The sequence below is a fragment of the Microcaecilia unicolor genome, chromosome 1, assembly GCF_901765095.1.
Source record: "Microcaecilia unicolor chromosome 1, aMicUni1.1, whole genome shotgun sequence".
Taxonomy (NCBI): Eukaryota; Metazoa; Chordata; class Amphibia; order Gymnophiona; family Siphonopidae; genus Microcaecilia; species Microcaecilia unicolor.
The window spans coordinates 383,737,570-383,752,441 of record NC_044031.1 but is presented as its reverse complement, the minus strand read 5'-3'; the positions used below and the strand labels follow the sequence as shown (position 1 = coordinate 383,752,441).

The 14,872-nt window shown below is 50.7% G+C and overlaps 1 protein-coding gene across 5 annotated transcripts in view; it reads right to left on the bottom strand.

Annotated features, from left to right (window-relative positions):
* RANGAP1 (Ran GTPase activating protein 1) overlaps positions 1-14,872 on the bottom strand; it is a 179,960-nt gene that overhangs the window by 137,455 nt on the left and 27,633 nt on the right. For all 5 annotated transcript variants that reach the window (XM_030210516.1, XM_030210500.1, XM_030210526.1 and 2 more), the window contains 3 exons: positions 9,144-9,271; positions 757-816; positions 52-231 (listed from right to left, as the gene is read on the bottom strand). In XM_030210516.1, coding sequence (XP_030066376.1) covers positions 52-231; positions 757-816; positions 9,144-9,271 — 368 coding nt within the window. The remainder of the gene's footprint in view (positions 1-51; positions 232-756; positions 817-9,143; positions 9,272-14,872) is intronic.

Sequence of the window (14,872 nt, the reverse complement as noted above, 5' to 3'; positions counted from 1 at the left end):
GTCCTAATCCAGCCTCTCCACCACAGAGGAAGTAGGTTGACTCCTAATTACCTTGCCTCCACCAATGCCCATCCCACAGTTGTTGAGTCTGAGTTCTTGTAGGGTATAACATGCTGAACTCTTCAGCAGTGCTTCAAAGCCACGCACACCATCTGGACCAAAGGCATTATCACTTAGATCCAACTCCAGCAGCTGAGCCCCAGCAGTGATTAGTGCTTCTCCCAGAGAAATCTGTCTCACAATACAAGGGAGGGATTATGAATACAGGCAACCTTTTTTATGTTCTACAAATTAACACTTTGAAAGACACTAGAGCTACTAAAGTAACAAAAAGCAAGGAATGCTTCAAATGTCCCTCGGCCAACCCATAGTATCTTCCTTTCTTCAGCTTGTCTCCCCTCCCCCACCCCAACAACCTCCATAATGTTGCTTTCATTCCTCATGTTTATTTCTTCTTTTCTTTCTTCCAGCATAGACAGAGGAGCAGCTTGATAAGCAGCTGAAGATTTTTTTTTTTAAGACACTACCTTCTGGTGATCTACCAGTTCCTTGCTAGAATTTAAAGACCAAGAAGCAGTCCATTAAGGCCACTTAAAAGTACAAAGGTCACGGAAAAATATCCCCATATCTGTAAACCCACTTCATCCATTAATATGTTTCCCTATTTACTGCTAAAGTAGTATATTTGATCAGTAATACACATTAGTTCAAGTCTACAGTTTCATTTCCTTTGCTCCCCACGTGCTAGTCACTTACCAGAGCTGGTGGTATCTCAGACCTCAGCCTCCCAGTGAACATGTCATTCCAATAACATTTCTACAAAGACAAAAACATAACTATGTACTTTTTATGAGCAGACCTGCAGTACACAAAACAGATTTAACAAAAGGCACAGGATCAAATGTTCATCTCCAACCCTCCATAGGTAGGTTTCATTCTGAAAGCAGTTTACAAGGCTCCCCAGTATTCCACATTAAGGAATTGCAGGTGAAATTTAGTCATACCTGTTAATTTTCTTTTCTTTAGTCTGAGTGCATCATCTTGACTATTGGGTTGTATCTCCTTCCTACTGGCAGATGGAGGTAGAGAAAAATTCACATTTCCTAGTGACACCACTGGTATAATGGGCTGGTGCTCTGTGAAAAACTCCAGTATGCTTGTGCCAAAGCAGCGGAAAGCCTCTACACTACACCCATAATAAATGTCACTTTTTTTTATTACCATCACTAGAAAGAGACCCATAAACCAAAGTCTTCCCGGGGGGGGGGGGGGGGGGGGGGGGGGGGTGCCTCAGAATGGTACAGCCAGACTAAAAGAAAGGAAATTAATAGGTATGACCATTGCACCTTCCTTAGCATCCTGGCTGCACCATTCTGACTTTGGGGAAGCACAGTTCAGATTTCAATTTTATTTAATTATTTTTTTTTTCAGTTTATAATCAATCATTAACTAAATCAAATTGGAAAAGGGAAGAGACATAAAAGGATACAATGGGAAAAATATTAATCTAAGAGGACAGAACCAAAAATTTAATTCAAAGGAGGGATACACAAGGTGGGAAAGGTTTGTGAAGGAGAAGATGCAACCCCACCACCCTCCTTGGTGGTCTAGTGGCAAAGCTGCCTGCCCCTCCCTCGTACCTCACTATTGGAGTAGCACTCCCTCCTCTTTCTTGCGCTGCCTTCAAAATGCCAGGTATATTTTTGGGGGGAGTGGGGGAGTTAGGGGGTTGGAGAACCACCGGACCTCCAGTCTACCGTTCTGCTGTCCCGAGGGCTTGGGGGGGGGGGGGGGCACTAGGCCACCAGGGCCTTGCTTTTTGGGGAGGGGGGGTTGAGGGTCTCACAGACCTCTAGCCCCTGTGTTTGACAGGTCTGGGCTTTTGACAGCCCAGACCTGTCAAACTAGTGAGGGAGGATTGTGCCTGATGAGCAAAGCTAATAACACGCTTAAATTTGTATATTATTAGTGTTGATCATTGGGGAGTTAATTCCCCGCGCTGTTATGGTGCTATTTTTAGGGCGCTGTTTCGGAACTGCATGGGGAAATGATCATAGGGACCTAAGTGCTATAGCATGCAAATGCAAGGGGGGAGGCATACACATAGGCATCTCATAGTTATGCATGCAACTTATAGAACACTAAGTTACGCATTCTCAGTTACATCAGCTCAAAGGCTTGTGTAACCGCAAATGCTCAAAATTTAAAGCATGCAGATACTGGGTATATACTATAACAGAATCTGGACGCCCAGATGCCGCTATAAAACAGGCACTCCATGTACAGCATCAGGGCACCTACAATAAGACACCCAGTTATAAGACTTGCCACTTAAGAGAACTGTTTTGATATTTTTGTTAAATTTATGTACTTGTTTCCCCTTTACTTTTCTGTAAGGTTGATTCTTGACACACCAGTTTTAACTACATTCAAAGTGCGCTCCTCCTCCAATACCTTCATAAAACTAAATAAAAATCAACTTACTGCCTTCAGGCATCATTCTAAAAGAAGCTACAGGCCCTAGCCTAACATTTTGAGTCAGTTTGGAATATGGATTTAAATAAATACAATCAATAAAAATACGTCAAAAATCAGCAGTCAGACAACTGAACAGATTTACTCAAGAACACTTGTAAAATAAATCAGGTTTCAAAAAAAGATTTCTTATTCCAATACTGCTAATGAAGTAAACACTTTACAAATCGCTGCAGAAATGTAGCCTTGTTTTGCCAGTCATCATACCTGGTCCACCTTCCAAATACCACTCAATTTCCACCCGCCACCTTCAAGATTAGAAACTCAAGGCTCCTTTTACAAAGCAATGATATTGATTAGCAGTGCGGCAAATGCAAAGAAGCTCATTCAATTCCCATGGCCTTTTACGCATTCAGCGCACGATAAAGCGAATGCTACATACCTGTAGAAGGTATTCTCTGAGGACAGCAGGCTGATTGTTCTCACTGATGGGTTGACGTCCTCGGCAGCCCCCTCCATCGGAAAGTTTACTAGCAAAGGCCTTTGCTAGTCCTCGCGCGCCCATGCGCACCGCGCAGTCGTCTTCCCGCCCGAAACCGGCTCGAGCCGGCCAGTCCAGTATGTAGCAAGACAATACACTTCAAGGGAAGACTCAACCCCAAAGGGGAGGCGGGCGGGTTTGTGAGAACAATCAGCCTGCTGTCCTCGGAGAATACCTTCTACAGGTATGTAGCATTCGCTTTCTCCGAGGACAAGCAGGCTGCTTGTTCTCACTGATGGGGTATCCCTAGCCCCCAGGCTCACTCAAAACAACAACCATGGCCAATTGGGCCTCGCAACGGCGAGGACATAACTGAAATTGACCTAAAAAATTTACCAACTAACTGAGAGTGCAGCCTGGAACAGAACAAACAGGGCCCTCGGGGGGTGGAGTTGGATCCTAAAGCCCAAACAGGTTCTGAAGAACTGACTGCCCGAACCGACTGTCGCGTCGGGTATCCTGCTGCAGGCAGTAATGAGATGTGAATGTGTGGACAGATGACCACGTCGCAGCTTTGCAAATTTCTTCAATAGAGGCTGACTTCAAGTGGGCTACCGACGCAGCCATGGCTCTAACATTATGAGCCGTGACATGACCCTCAAGAGCCAGCCCCGCCTGGGAGTAAGTGAAGGAAATGCAATCTGCTAGCCAATTGGATATGGTGCGTTTCCCTACAGCCACTCCCCTCCTATTGGGATCAAAAGAAACAAACAATTGGGCGGACTGTCTGTGGGGCTGTGTCCGCTCCAGGTAGAAGGCCAATGCTCTCTTGCAGTCCAATGTGTGCAGCTGACGTTCAGCAGGGCAGGAATGAGGACGGGGAAAGAATGTTGGCAAGACAATTGACTGGTTTAGATGGAACTCCGACACGACCTTTGGCAAGAACTTAGGGTGAGTGCGGAGGACTACTCTGTTATGATGAAATTTGGTGTAAGGGGCCTGGGCTACCAGGGCCTGAAGCTCACTGACTCTACGAGCTGAAGTAACTGCCACCAAGAAAATGACCTTCCAAGTCAAGTACTTCAGATGGCAGGAATTCAGTGGCTCGAAAGGAGGTTTCATCAGCTGGGTGAGAACGACATTGAGATCCCATGACACTGTAGGAGGCTTGACAGGGGGCTTTGACAACAGCAAGCCTCTCATGAAGCGAACAACTAAAGGCTGTCCTGAGATCGGCTTACCTTCCACATGGTAATGGTAAGCACCGATTGCACTAAGGTGAACCCTTACAGAGTTGGTCTTGAGACCAGACTCAGACAAGTGCAGAAGGTATTCAAGCAGGGTCTGTGTAGGACAAGAGCGAGGATCTAGGGCCTTGCTGTCACACCACACGGCAAACCTCCTCCAATGGAAGAAGTAACTTCTCTTAGTGGAATCTTTCCTGGAAGCAAGCAAGATGCGGGAGACACCCTCTGACAGACCCAAAGAGGCAAAGTCTACGCCCTCAACATCCAGGCCGTAAGAGCCAGCGACTGGAGGCTGGGATGCAGAAGTGCCCCTTCGTCCTGTGTGATGAGGGTCGGAAAACACTCCAATCTCCACGGTTCTTCAGAGGACAACTCCAGAAGAAGAGGGAACCAGATCTGACGCGGCCAAAAAGGAGCAATCAGAATCATGGTGCCTCGGTCTTGCTTGAGTTTCAACAAAGTCTTCCCCACCAGAGGTATGGGAGGATAAGCATACAGCAGACCCTCCCCCCAGTCCAGGAGGAAGGCATCCGATGCCAGTCTGCCGTGGGCCTGAAGCCTGGAACAGAACTGAGGGACTTTGTGGTTCACTCGAGATGCGAAGAGATCTACCAAGGGGGTGCCCCACACCTGGAAGATCTGTCGTACCACACGGGAATTGAGCGACCACTCGTGAGGTTGCATAATCCTGCTCAACCTGTCGGCCAGACTGTTGTTTACGCCTGCCAGATATGTGGCTTGGAGCCCCATGCCGTGACGGCGAGCCCAGAGCCACATGCTGACGGCTTCCTGACACAGGGGGCGAGATCCGGTGCCCCCCTGCTTGTTGACATAGTACATGGCAACCTGGTTGTCTGTCTGAATTTGGATAATTTGGTGGGACAGCCGATCTCTGAAAGCCTTCAGAGCGTTCCAGATCGCTCGTAACTCCAGAAGATTGATCTGCAGATCGCGTTCCTGGAGGGACCAGCTTCCTTGGGTGTGAAGCCCATCGACATGAGCTCCCCATCCCAGGAGGGACGCATCCGTGGTCAGCACCTTTTGTGGCTGAGGAATTTGGAAGGGACGTCCCAGAGTCAAATTGGAGCAAATCGTCCACCAATATAGGGATTTGAGAAAACTCGTGGACAGGTGGATCACGTCCTCTAGACCCCCGGCGGCCTGATACCACTGGGAGGCTAGGGTCCATTGAGCAGATCTCATGTGAAGGCGGGCCATGGGAGTCACATGAACTGTGGAGGCCATGTGGCCCAGCAATCTCAACATCTGCCGAGCTGTGATCTGCTGGGACGCTCGCACCCGCGAGACGAGGGACAACAAGTTGTTGGCCCTCGTCTCTGGGAGATAGGCGCGAGCCGTCCGAGAATCCAGCAGAGCGCCTATGAATTCGAGTTTCTGCACTGGGAGAAGATGGGACTTTGGATAATTTATCACAAACCCCAGTAGCTCCAGGAGGCGAATAGTCATCTGCATGGACTGCAGGGCTCCTGCCTCGGATGTGTTCTTCACCAGCCAATCGTCGAGATATGGGAACACGTGCACCCCCAGCCTGCGAAGTGCCGCTGCTACTACAGCCAAGCACTTTGTGAACACCCTGGGCGCAGAGGCGAGCCCAAAGGGTAGCACACAGTACTGGAAGTGGCGTGTGCCCAGCTGAAATCGCAGATACTGTCTGTGAGCTGGCAGTATCGGGATGTGAGTGTAGGCATCCTTCAAGTCCAGAGAGCATAGCCAATCGTTTTGCTGAATCATGGGGAGGAGGGTGCCCAGGGAAAGCATCCTGAACTTTTCTTTTACGAGATATTTGTTCAGGGCCCTTAGGTCTAGGATGGGACGCATCCCCCCTGTTTTCTTTTCCACAAGGAAGTACCTGGAATAGAATCCCAGCCCTTCCTGCCCGGATGGCACGGGCTCGACCGCATTGGCGCTGAGAAGGGCGGAGAGTTCCTCTGCAAGTACCTGCTTGTGCTGGAAGCTGTAAGACTGAGCTCCCGGTGGACAATTTGGAGGTTTTGAGGCCAAATTGAGGGTGTATCCTTGCCGGACTATTTGCAGAACCCACTGATCGGAGGTTATGAGAGGCCACCTTTGGTGAAAAGCTTTCAACCTCCCTCCGACTGGCAGGTCGCCCGGCACTGACACTTGGATGTCGGCTATGCTCTGCTGGAGCCAGTCAAAAGCTCGCCCCTTGCTTTTGCTGGGGAGCCGCGGGGCCTTGCTGAGGCGCACGCTGCTGACGAGAGCGAGCGCGCTGGGGCTTAGCCTGGGCCGCAGGCTGTCGGGAAGGAGGATTGTACCTACGCTTACCAGAAGCATAGGGACCAGTCTTCCTTCCCCTGAAAAATCTTCTACCTGTAGAGGTAGATGCTGAAGGCTGCCGGCGGGAGAACTTGTCGAATGCGGTGTCCCGCTGGTGGAGAGACTCTACCACCTGCTCGACTTTTTCCCCAAAAATGTTGTCCGCACGGCAAGGCGAGTCCGCAATCCGCTGCTGGATTCTATTCTCCAGGTCGGCGGCACGCAGCCATGAGAGCCTGCGCATCACCACACCTTGAGCAGTGGCCCTGGACGCAACATCAAAAGTGTCAAACTCCTCTGGCCAGGAATTTTCTGCACGCCTTCAGCTGCCTGACCACCTCCTGAAAAGGCTTGGCTTGCTCATGGGGAAGAGCATCAACCAAGCCCGCCAACTGCCGCACATTGTTCCGCATGTGTATGCTCGTGTAGAGCTGGTAAGACTGGATCTTGGCCACGAGCATAGAAGAATGGTAGGCCTTCCTCCCAAAGGAGTCTAAGGTTCTAGGGTCTTTGCCCGGGGGCGCCGAAGCATGCTCCCTAGAACTCTTAGCCTTCTTTAGGGCCAAATCCACAACTCCAGAGTCGTGAGGCAACTGAGTGCGCATCAGCTCTGGGTCCCCATGGATCCGGTACTGGGACTCGATCTTCTTGGGAATGTGGGGATTACTTAATGGCTTGGTCCAGTTCGCAAGCAATGTCTTTTTCAGGACATGATGCAAGGGAACAGTGGACGCTTCCTTAGGTGGAGAAGGATAGTCCAGGAGCTCAAACATTTCAGCCCTGGGCTCGTCCTCCACAACCACCGGGAAGGGGATGGCCGTAGACATCTCCCGGACAAAGGAAGCGAAAGACAGACTCTCAGGAGGAGAAAGCTGCCTTTCAGGAGAGGGAGTGGGATCAGAAGGAAGACCCCCAGACTCCTCGTCAGAGAAATATCTGGGGTCTTCTTCGTCCTCCCACGAGGCCTCACCCTCGGTGTCAGACACAAGTTCACGGACCTGTGTCTGCAACCTCGCCCGGCTCGACTCCGTGGAGCCACGTCCACGATGGAGGCGTCGAGAGGTAGACTCCCTCGCCCGCATCGGCGAAGCTCCCTCCGCCGACGTAGTCGGGGAGCCTTCCTGGGAGGTGGCCGCGGTCGGCACCGCACGCGGTACCGACGTCGGGGACCTCAACCTGGGCGATGGACCAGCCGGCGCCACGCTCGACGGTACCGGAGGCGCAAGCACCGCCGGTACCGGAGGGGTAGGGCGCAACAGCTCTCCCAGAATCTCTGGGAGAACGGCCCGGAGGCTCTCGTTCAGAGTGGCTGCAGAAAAAGGCTGAGAGGTCGATGCAGGCGTCGACGTCAGAACCTGTTCCGGGCGAGGAGGCTGTTCCGGGCTGTCCAGAGTGGAGCGCATCGACACCTCCTGAACAGAGGGTGAGCGGTCCTCTCGGTGCCGATGCCTGCTGGGTGCCGAATCCCTCGGCGACCCAGAGCTCTCGGTGCCGACACGGGGAGGAGACCGGTGTCGATGCTTCTTCGACTTCTTCCGAAGCATGTCACCGGAGCTCCCCGGCACCGACGAGGAGGACGTAGAATCCATCCGTCGCTTCCTCGGGGCCGAGACCGAAGAGGGTCGATCCCGGGGGGGCTGTACCGCAGGAGCCCTCAGGGTAGGAGGAGACCCACCCGAAGGCTCATCGCCACCAGCAGGGGAATGGACAGCCCTCACCTGCACTCCTGACGATGCACCTCCGTCCGACGACATCAGCAGACGAAGTCTCGGTACCACCGACGTCGATGCAGTCGCCCGATGCCTCGGCGCCGATGCAGAGGTCCGATGCCTCGATGCAGTCGATGGAGCGGCAGCCAAGGAAGATGGTCCGGACGCTGACGACGTCGATGCACTCGATGCCTCCGGTGCCGATGTCGACGAAGAGCCCGAGAACAAAACGTTCCACTGGGCTAATCTCGCTACCTGAGTCCGCCTTTGTAACAGGGAACACAGACTGCAGTTCTGAGGGCGGTGCTGGGCCCCTAGACACTGAAGACACGCCGAGTGCCTATCAGTGAGCGAGATTACCCGGGCGCACTGGGTGCACTTCTTGAAGCCGCTGGAAGGCTTCGATGTCATGGGCGGAAAAATCACGCCGGCGAAATCAAAGGCCGAAATGGCGAAAATTGAAGCACCAAAATTTAAAGGGAGAAAAATCTCGACCGAGGCCAAACTAGGCCTACCCCGACAACGAAAGAAAACTTACGGGGCAAAAGCTGTGAAAATTACGGGAAGGGCAGAAAACCCGAAAGGGTCTTCCGGAACACTTCCGGAGCGCTTCCCGAACTTTTTTAAAGAAAAACAAGGAAAAAACACGTCGAAAAGGACGTGCGAGGTCGACTCTCTGGGGCACGAACGGCGTAACACGACCGTACCGAGCACGGACGAAAGAAGACTGGCCGGCTCGAGCCGGTTTCGGGCGGGAAGACGACCGCGCATGCGCGGTGCGCATGGGCGCGCGAGGACTAGCAAAGGCCTTTGCTAGTAAACTTTCCGATGGAGGGGGCTGCCGAGGACGTCAACCCATCAGTGAGAACAAGCAGCCTGCTTGTCCTCGGAGAATCGATAGCATCACTTAAGCTTAGTTGTGCCAACTCTTACCTTCAAATCTGGTTTCCTCTCCAGGGCCTTCGCAATGACCTTAGCTGCTTCAACTCCCACAGTATTTCCCTCTAGACGAAGAGATTGCAACCCCTCGTACTCTTCAATTTCTTTAATAACATCCTCCGCTGTGGAGAAATAAGAACACTAGATTAATACTTTCCTTACATCTTTGCAAGATCGTACGAAAAAGATTACTATTTTCTACTCTTCTTTCTACTCTCCAATAACTTGCAGAAAAGGCTTTTGATCTCTATTTGGATTTAAAAAATAATAATTTCAAAAATTTGATAAAAATTAAATGATTTCTTTAGTTATAATTAACATGCGATAAAGTGATGAGATAAAAAGCAAGGGGGTGGGGTTCGGGCAACAGAGTACCTAGACCGGGAAGGACTATCAAAGTGAAATGACAAGTTGAAGGTTAATTTTCTTATAAAATAGTCATTTTAGAATTGAGGACTAAGTTAAAAAAAAAAAAAAAAGATTTGGGAGAGAGATTAACATGCATCTTACCTGAGTACTTGTTATCTTATCTACAAGAACCAATATGCATGTATGAGGGGTGCCCAAAGAGATTATATCAGTGTGCCAGACGTGGCTGTCAGCATTCAATCAATGGGGTGTGAGCAAAGGGAAAACCCATTTGGAACCCATGAGGAGAATATGAGGGCGGCTCTGTACCTGGGAGGAGTACTGTGGGGTCTAGCAGGACTACATTTTTGGGGTGGAGAGAGGAAGGAGGTGCAAACATTTGTGGATATGCCCCTGTGGTGAACATGGGTAAGTGAAAAATGAAAACTACCAGTAGGCACCCTGTTGTCTGGAAGGTCAATGGATCCATGTGTGACTTGATAGATCCAGGGGATAGCACTCCCTTGTCCTCTCCTCTTTGGAGCCTAAGGACGCTCCTATGTTTCAATATTTTTATTAATGACCAAAACAAGAAAATCCAGAACCACAGCCAACTTGCGCCAGATCCGAGCATAAGCTGCGGAGGTGAACCGCTTGCGGGGCTGCAAGAGAGTGGAAATGACCTTGTTAGAATAGCCCTTGTCTCTCAATTGCGCCCTCTCAAGAGCCAGGCCATAAGACCAAATCGGCAGGGATCCTCCATAGACACCGGACCTTGAACCAACAGGTTCAGCACCAGAGGCAAATGAAATGGAGCCTCCACCATCACCCGACGGAGATCCTCATACCACGGATGCCTTGGCCAGTCCGCATCGATAAGAATCACCAATCCCCGGTGTAGTCGAATCCGAAGGAGGACTCGCCCTATCAAGGGCCAAGGAGGGAACACATACAGGAGGCCCGAGGACCAGGGTTGAGCCAGTGCATCCAACCCCACCGAGTGAGGATATCTCCTTCTGCTGAAAAAGCGAGGGACTTGCGTTTGCACTTGATGCCATTAGATCCATTCCGGGTGTCCCCCATTTGGCACAAATCTGAAGAAAAACTTCTGCTGCCAGTTCCCATTACGCCGGGTCGATTTGATGCCTGCTGAGAAAATCGGCTTGCACATTGCTCTGACGTGCTATGTGAACTGCTGACATAAGTTGCAGGTGGAGCTCGGCCCAGTGGCAAATCTGAGCAGCCTCCGCGGCCAGGGCCCTGCACGGAGTGCCGCCCTGACAATTTATGTAGGCCACCACTACTACTAGTGTTGTTTGACAGGACCCGGACCGCAAGCCCCTTCAGAGTCTTTTGGAAGGCCATAAGAGTCTAGGATATCGCTCTCAGTTCCAAGCGATTGATGGACCACCCCGCTTTCACAGCTGTCCACTGACCCTAAGCATAGCTTCCCCGGCAATGAGCTCCCCAGCCCGAAAGGCTGGCATCCATTATCACCAGACACCAAAAAGGAAGAGCCAGTGGCATCCCCTGCCGCAGCCTGCTGTCGGAAAGCCACCAATCCATACTGCGCTGGGCCGCAGGAAGCCACTGTAGTCTGTGTTGGTATTCCTGGGAAATTGGAGACCATTGCTGAAGTAGAGCAAGCTGCAGCGGTCTCATGTGAGCTCTCGCCCAGGGAACCACCTCTATGGTGGCCGTCATCGATCCCAGGAGCTGAACAAAGTCCCAAGCTCGAGGGCAAGGCATCCGCAGGAGCAGGTGGACCTGACCTGACCGTGACCTCTCTAACCTCATCTCTATTCCTCTACTCCCCTCCTCTTCTCTGCCCTTCTCTTGCGCCCTATGGAATGCCTGCTCTATCTGTAACAAACTCCCCTATATCCAGGACCTCTTTATCTCACGTCACCTCCATCTGCTCGCCATAACAGAAACCTGGCTCTGCCCTGATGACTCTGCTTCAGTCGCAGCCCTGTGCCATGGCGGTTATCTATTTTCACATACTCCTCGCCCTGCTGGCCGTGGGGGCGATGTTGGACTACTTCTCTCTCCCTCCTCCAGATTTCAAACCCTTCTTCCACCTCAATCTCACTGTTTTTCCTATCCACTCTATCCGCCTTTTCTCTCCTCTGCCTCTTCGAATAGCGGTCATTTATCGTCCCCCTCATAAGTCCCTTTCATCTTCTCTCAGTGACTGACGCCTGGCTTGCCTTCTTCCATGATCCTTCCTCCCCCTCTCTCATCCTTGGTGACTTTAATATTCCTGCTAATGATCCTTCCAACTCTTATATTTCCAAGTTACTCGCTTTAACGTCCTCCTTTAATCTCCAACTATGCTCCACCTCCCCCACTCATCAAAATGGTCACTGTCTTGATCTCATCTTCTCCTCCAACTGTTCACCCTCTAGTTTCCTTGCCTCTGATCTTCCCTCCTCTGATCACCATCTTATAACTTTCACACTTAAATCTCCTCCCTCCCAGTCCCGTCCTAACTTATCTAATTTATCTAGGAATCTTCACGATATTGACCCTTCATCTCTATCCTCCCATGTCTCAAACCTCCTCTCTACTGTGGCACCATCCACGTCTGTCAACGAGGCTGTTTCTTCTTACAACAATACTCTATCCTCTGCCTTAGACACTCTTGCACCTTTGATGACCCGCCCTGTAAGGCGTACAAAACCCCAACCTTGGCTGACTTCTAATATCCGCTACCTACGTTCCTGTACCCGCTCCGCCGAACGCCTCTGGCGGAAATCTCGGGCCCTTGCTGATTTCTTACACTTTAAGTTCATGCTGACCTCCTTCCAATCTGCTCTTTTACGTGCCAAACAGGATTATTATATCCAACTGACCAACTCTCTTGGCTCTAAATCCTCGACTTCTCTTCACCACATTGAACTCTCTCCTCAAGGTGCCCCCTACCCCAACTCCCCCTTCATTATCACCTCAGACCCTTGCTGAATTCTTTCACAACAAGGTTCAAAAGATAAACCTTGCTTTCTCTACCTCACCACCTCTCCCCTCCACTAGTCCGTTTCCCTCTCTCTCCTTCCCCTCATTCCCTTTCCTCCTTTCCTGAAGTTACTATTGAGGAAACTACACTTCTCCTTTCTTCCTCAAAATGTACCACCTGTTCCTCTGATCCCATTCCCACCCACCTCCTTAATGCCATCTCTCCTGCTCTTATTCCTTTTATCTGTCACATTCTCAACCTCTCACTTTCCACTGCGACTGTCCCTGCTGCCTTTAAACATGCTGTGGTCACACCTCTCCTTAAGAAGCCTTCACTCGACCCTACTTGTCCCTCTAATTATCGACCCATCTCCCTCCTTCCTTTTCTCTCCAAATTACTTGAGCGTGCTGTTCACCGCCGCTGCCTTGATTTTCTCTCCTCACATGCTATTCTTGACCCACTACAATCTGGTTTTCGCCCTCTCCACTCAACCGAAACTGCGCTTACTAAAGTCTCCAATGACCTATTACTGGCTAAATCCAGAGGTCAATATTCCATCCTCATTCTTCTTGATCTTTCCGCTGCTTTTGACACTGTCGATCACAGCATACTTCTCGATACCCTGTCCTCACTTGGATTCCAGGGCTCTGTCCTTTCCTGGTTCTCTTCCTACCTCTCCCTCCGCACCTTTAGTGTTCACTCTGGTGGATCCTCTTCTACTTCTATCCCTCTGCCTGTCGGCGTACCTCAGGGTTCTGTTCTTGGTCCCTTCCTCTTTTCTATCTACACTTCTTCCCTTGGTTCATCATTAATCTCATCCCATGGCTTTTCCTACCATCTCTATGCTGATGACTCCCAAATCTACCTTTCTACCCCTATCTCACCTTGCATCCAAACCAAAGTTTCAGCGTGCTTGTCTGACATTGCTGTCTGGATGTCTCAACGCCACCTGAAATTAAATATGACCAAAACTGAGCTTCTCATTTCCCCCCCCCCCCAAACCCACCTCCCTGCTCCCCCCGTTTTCTATTTCTGTTGATGGCTCTCTCATTCTCCCTGTCTCCTCAGCTCGAAACCTTGGGGTCATCTTTGACTCTTCTCTCTCCTTCTCTGCTCATATCCAGCAGATTGCCAAGACCTGTCGTTTCTTTCTTACAACATCCGTAAAATCCGCCCCTTTCTTTCCGAGCACTCTACCAAAACCCTCATCCACACCCTTGTCACCTCTCGTTTAGACTACTGCAATCTGCTTCTTGCTGGCCTCCCACTTAGTCACCTCTCCCCTCTCCAGTCAGTTCAAACTCTGCTGCCCGTCTCATCTTCCACCAGGGTCGCTTTACTCATACTACCCCTCTCCTCAAGACCCTTCACTGGCTCCCTATCCGTTTTCGCATCCTGTTCAAACTTCTTCTACTAACCTATAAATGTATTCACTCTGCTGCTCCCCAGTATCTCTCCACACTCGTCCTTCCCTACACCCCTTCCCGTGCACTCCGCTCCATGGATAAATCCTTCTTATCTGTTCCCTTCTCCACTACTGCCAACTCCAGACTTCGCGCCTTCTGTCTCGCTGCACCCTATGCCTGGAATAAACTTCCTGAGCCCCTACGTCTTGCCCCATCCTTGGCCACCTTTAAATCTAGACTGAAAGCCCACCTCTTTAACATTGCTTTTGACTCGTAACCACTCGCCTCCACCTACCCTCCTCTCTTCCTTCCCGTTCACATTAATTGATTTGATTACTTTATTTTTTGTCTATTAGATCGTAAGCTCTTTGAGCAGGGACTGTCTTCTATGTTTGTGCAGCGCTGCGTATGCCTTGTAGCGCTATAGAAATGCTAAATAGTAGTAGTACTGAAGCTTGAGCCGCCTGCTGTCGGGAAGAAAAACGTACCCCGAAGCCATGTCGAACCGGACCCCCAAATACTCGAGAGACTGAGAGGGGGGCAGGTGACTTTTGGGCATATTTACTACCCAGCCCAGAGTCTGAAGGACTGTAACAACTCTGGCTGTGGCAAGTCGACTATCTGCCAAATCCGCTCTGATGAGCCAGTCGTCAAGATAAGGGTGAACTCTAATACCCTCTCGCCTGAGAAAGGCAGCCACTACCACCATGACCTTGGAAAAAATCAGAGGGGCAGTCGCCAGGCCGAAAGGCAAGGTGCGAAACTGGAAATGTTGGCTCAAAACCGCTGATGCGGCGGACAGATGGGAATATGCAAGTACGCTATCCTGAGGTCCAAAGATGTGAGAAACTCTCCTGGCTGTACTGCCACAATGATGGAGCGCAGGGTTTCCATGCGGAAGTGTCACACTCCTAAGACCTCGTTGACTCTGCATAAGTCGAGGATAGGTCTGAACTTTTCAAGGCACCATAAAATAGATGGAGTAGCGACCGCAGCTGCGTTCGGTGGGAGGA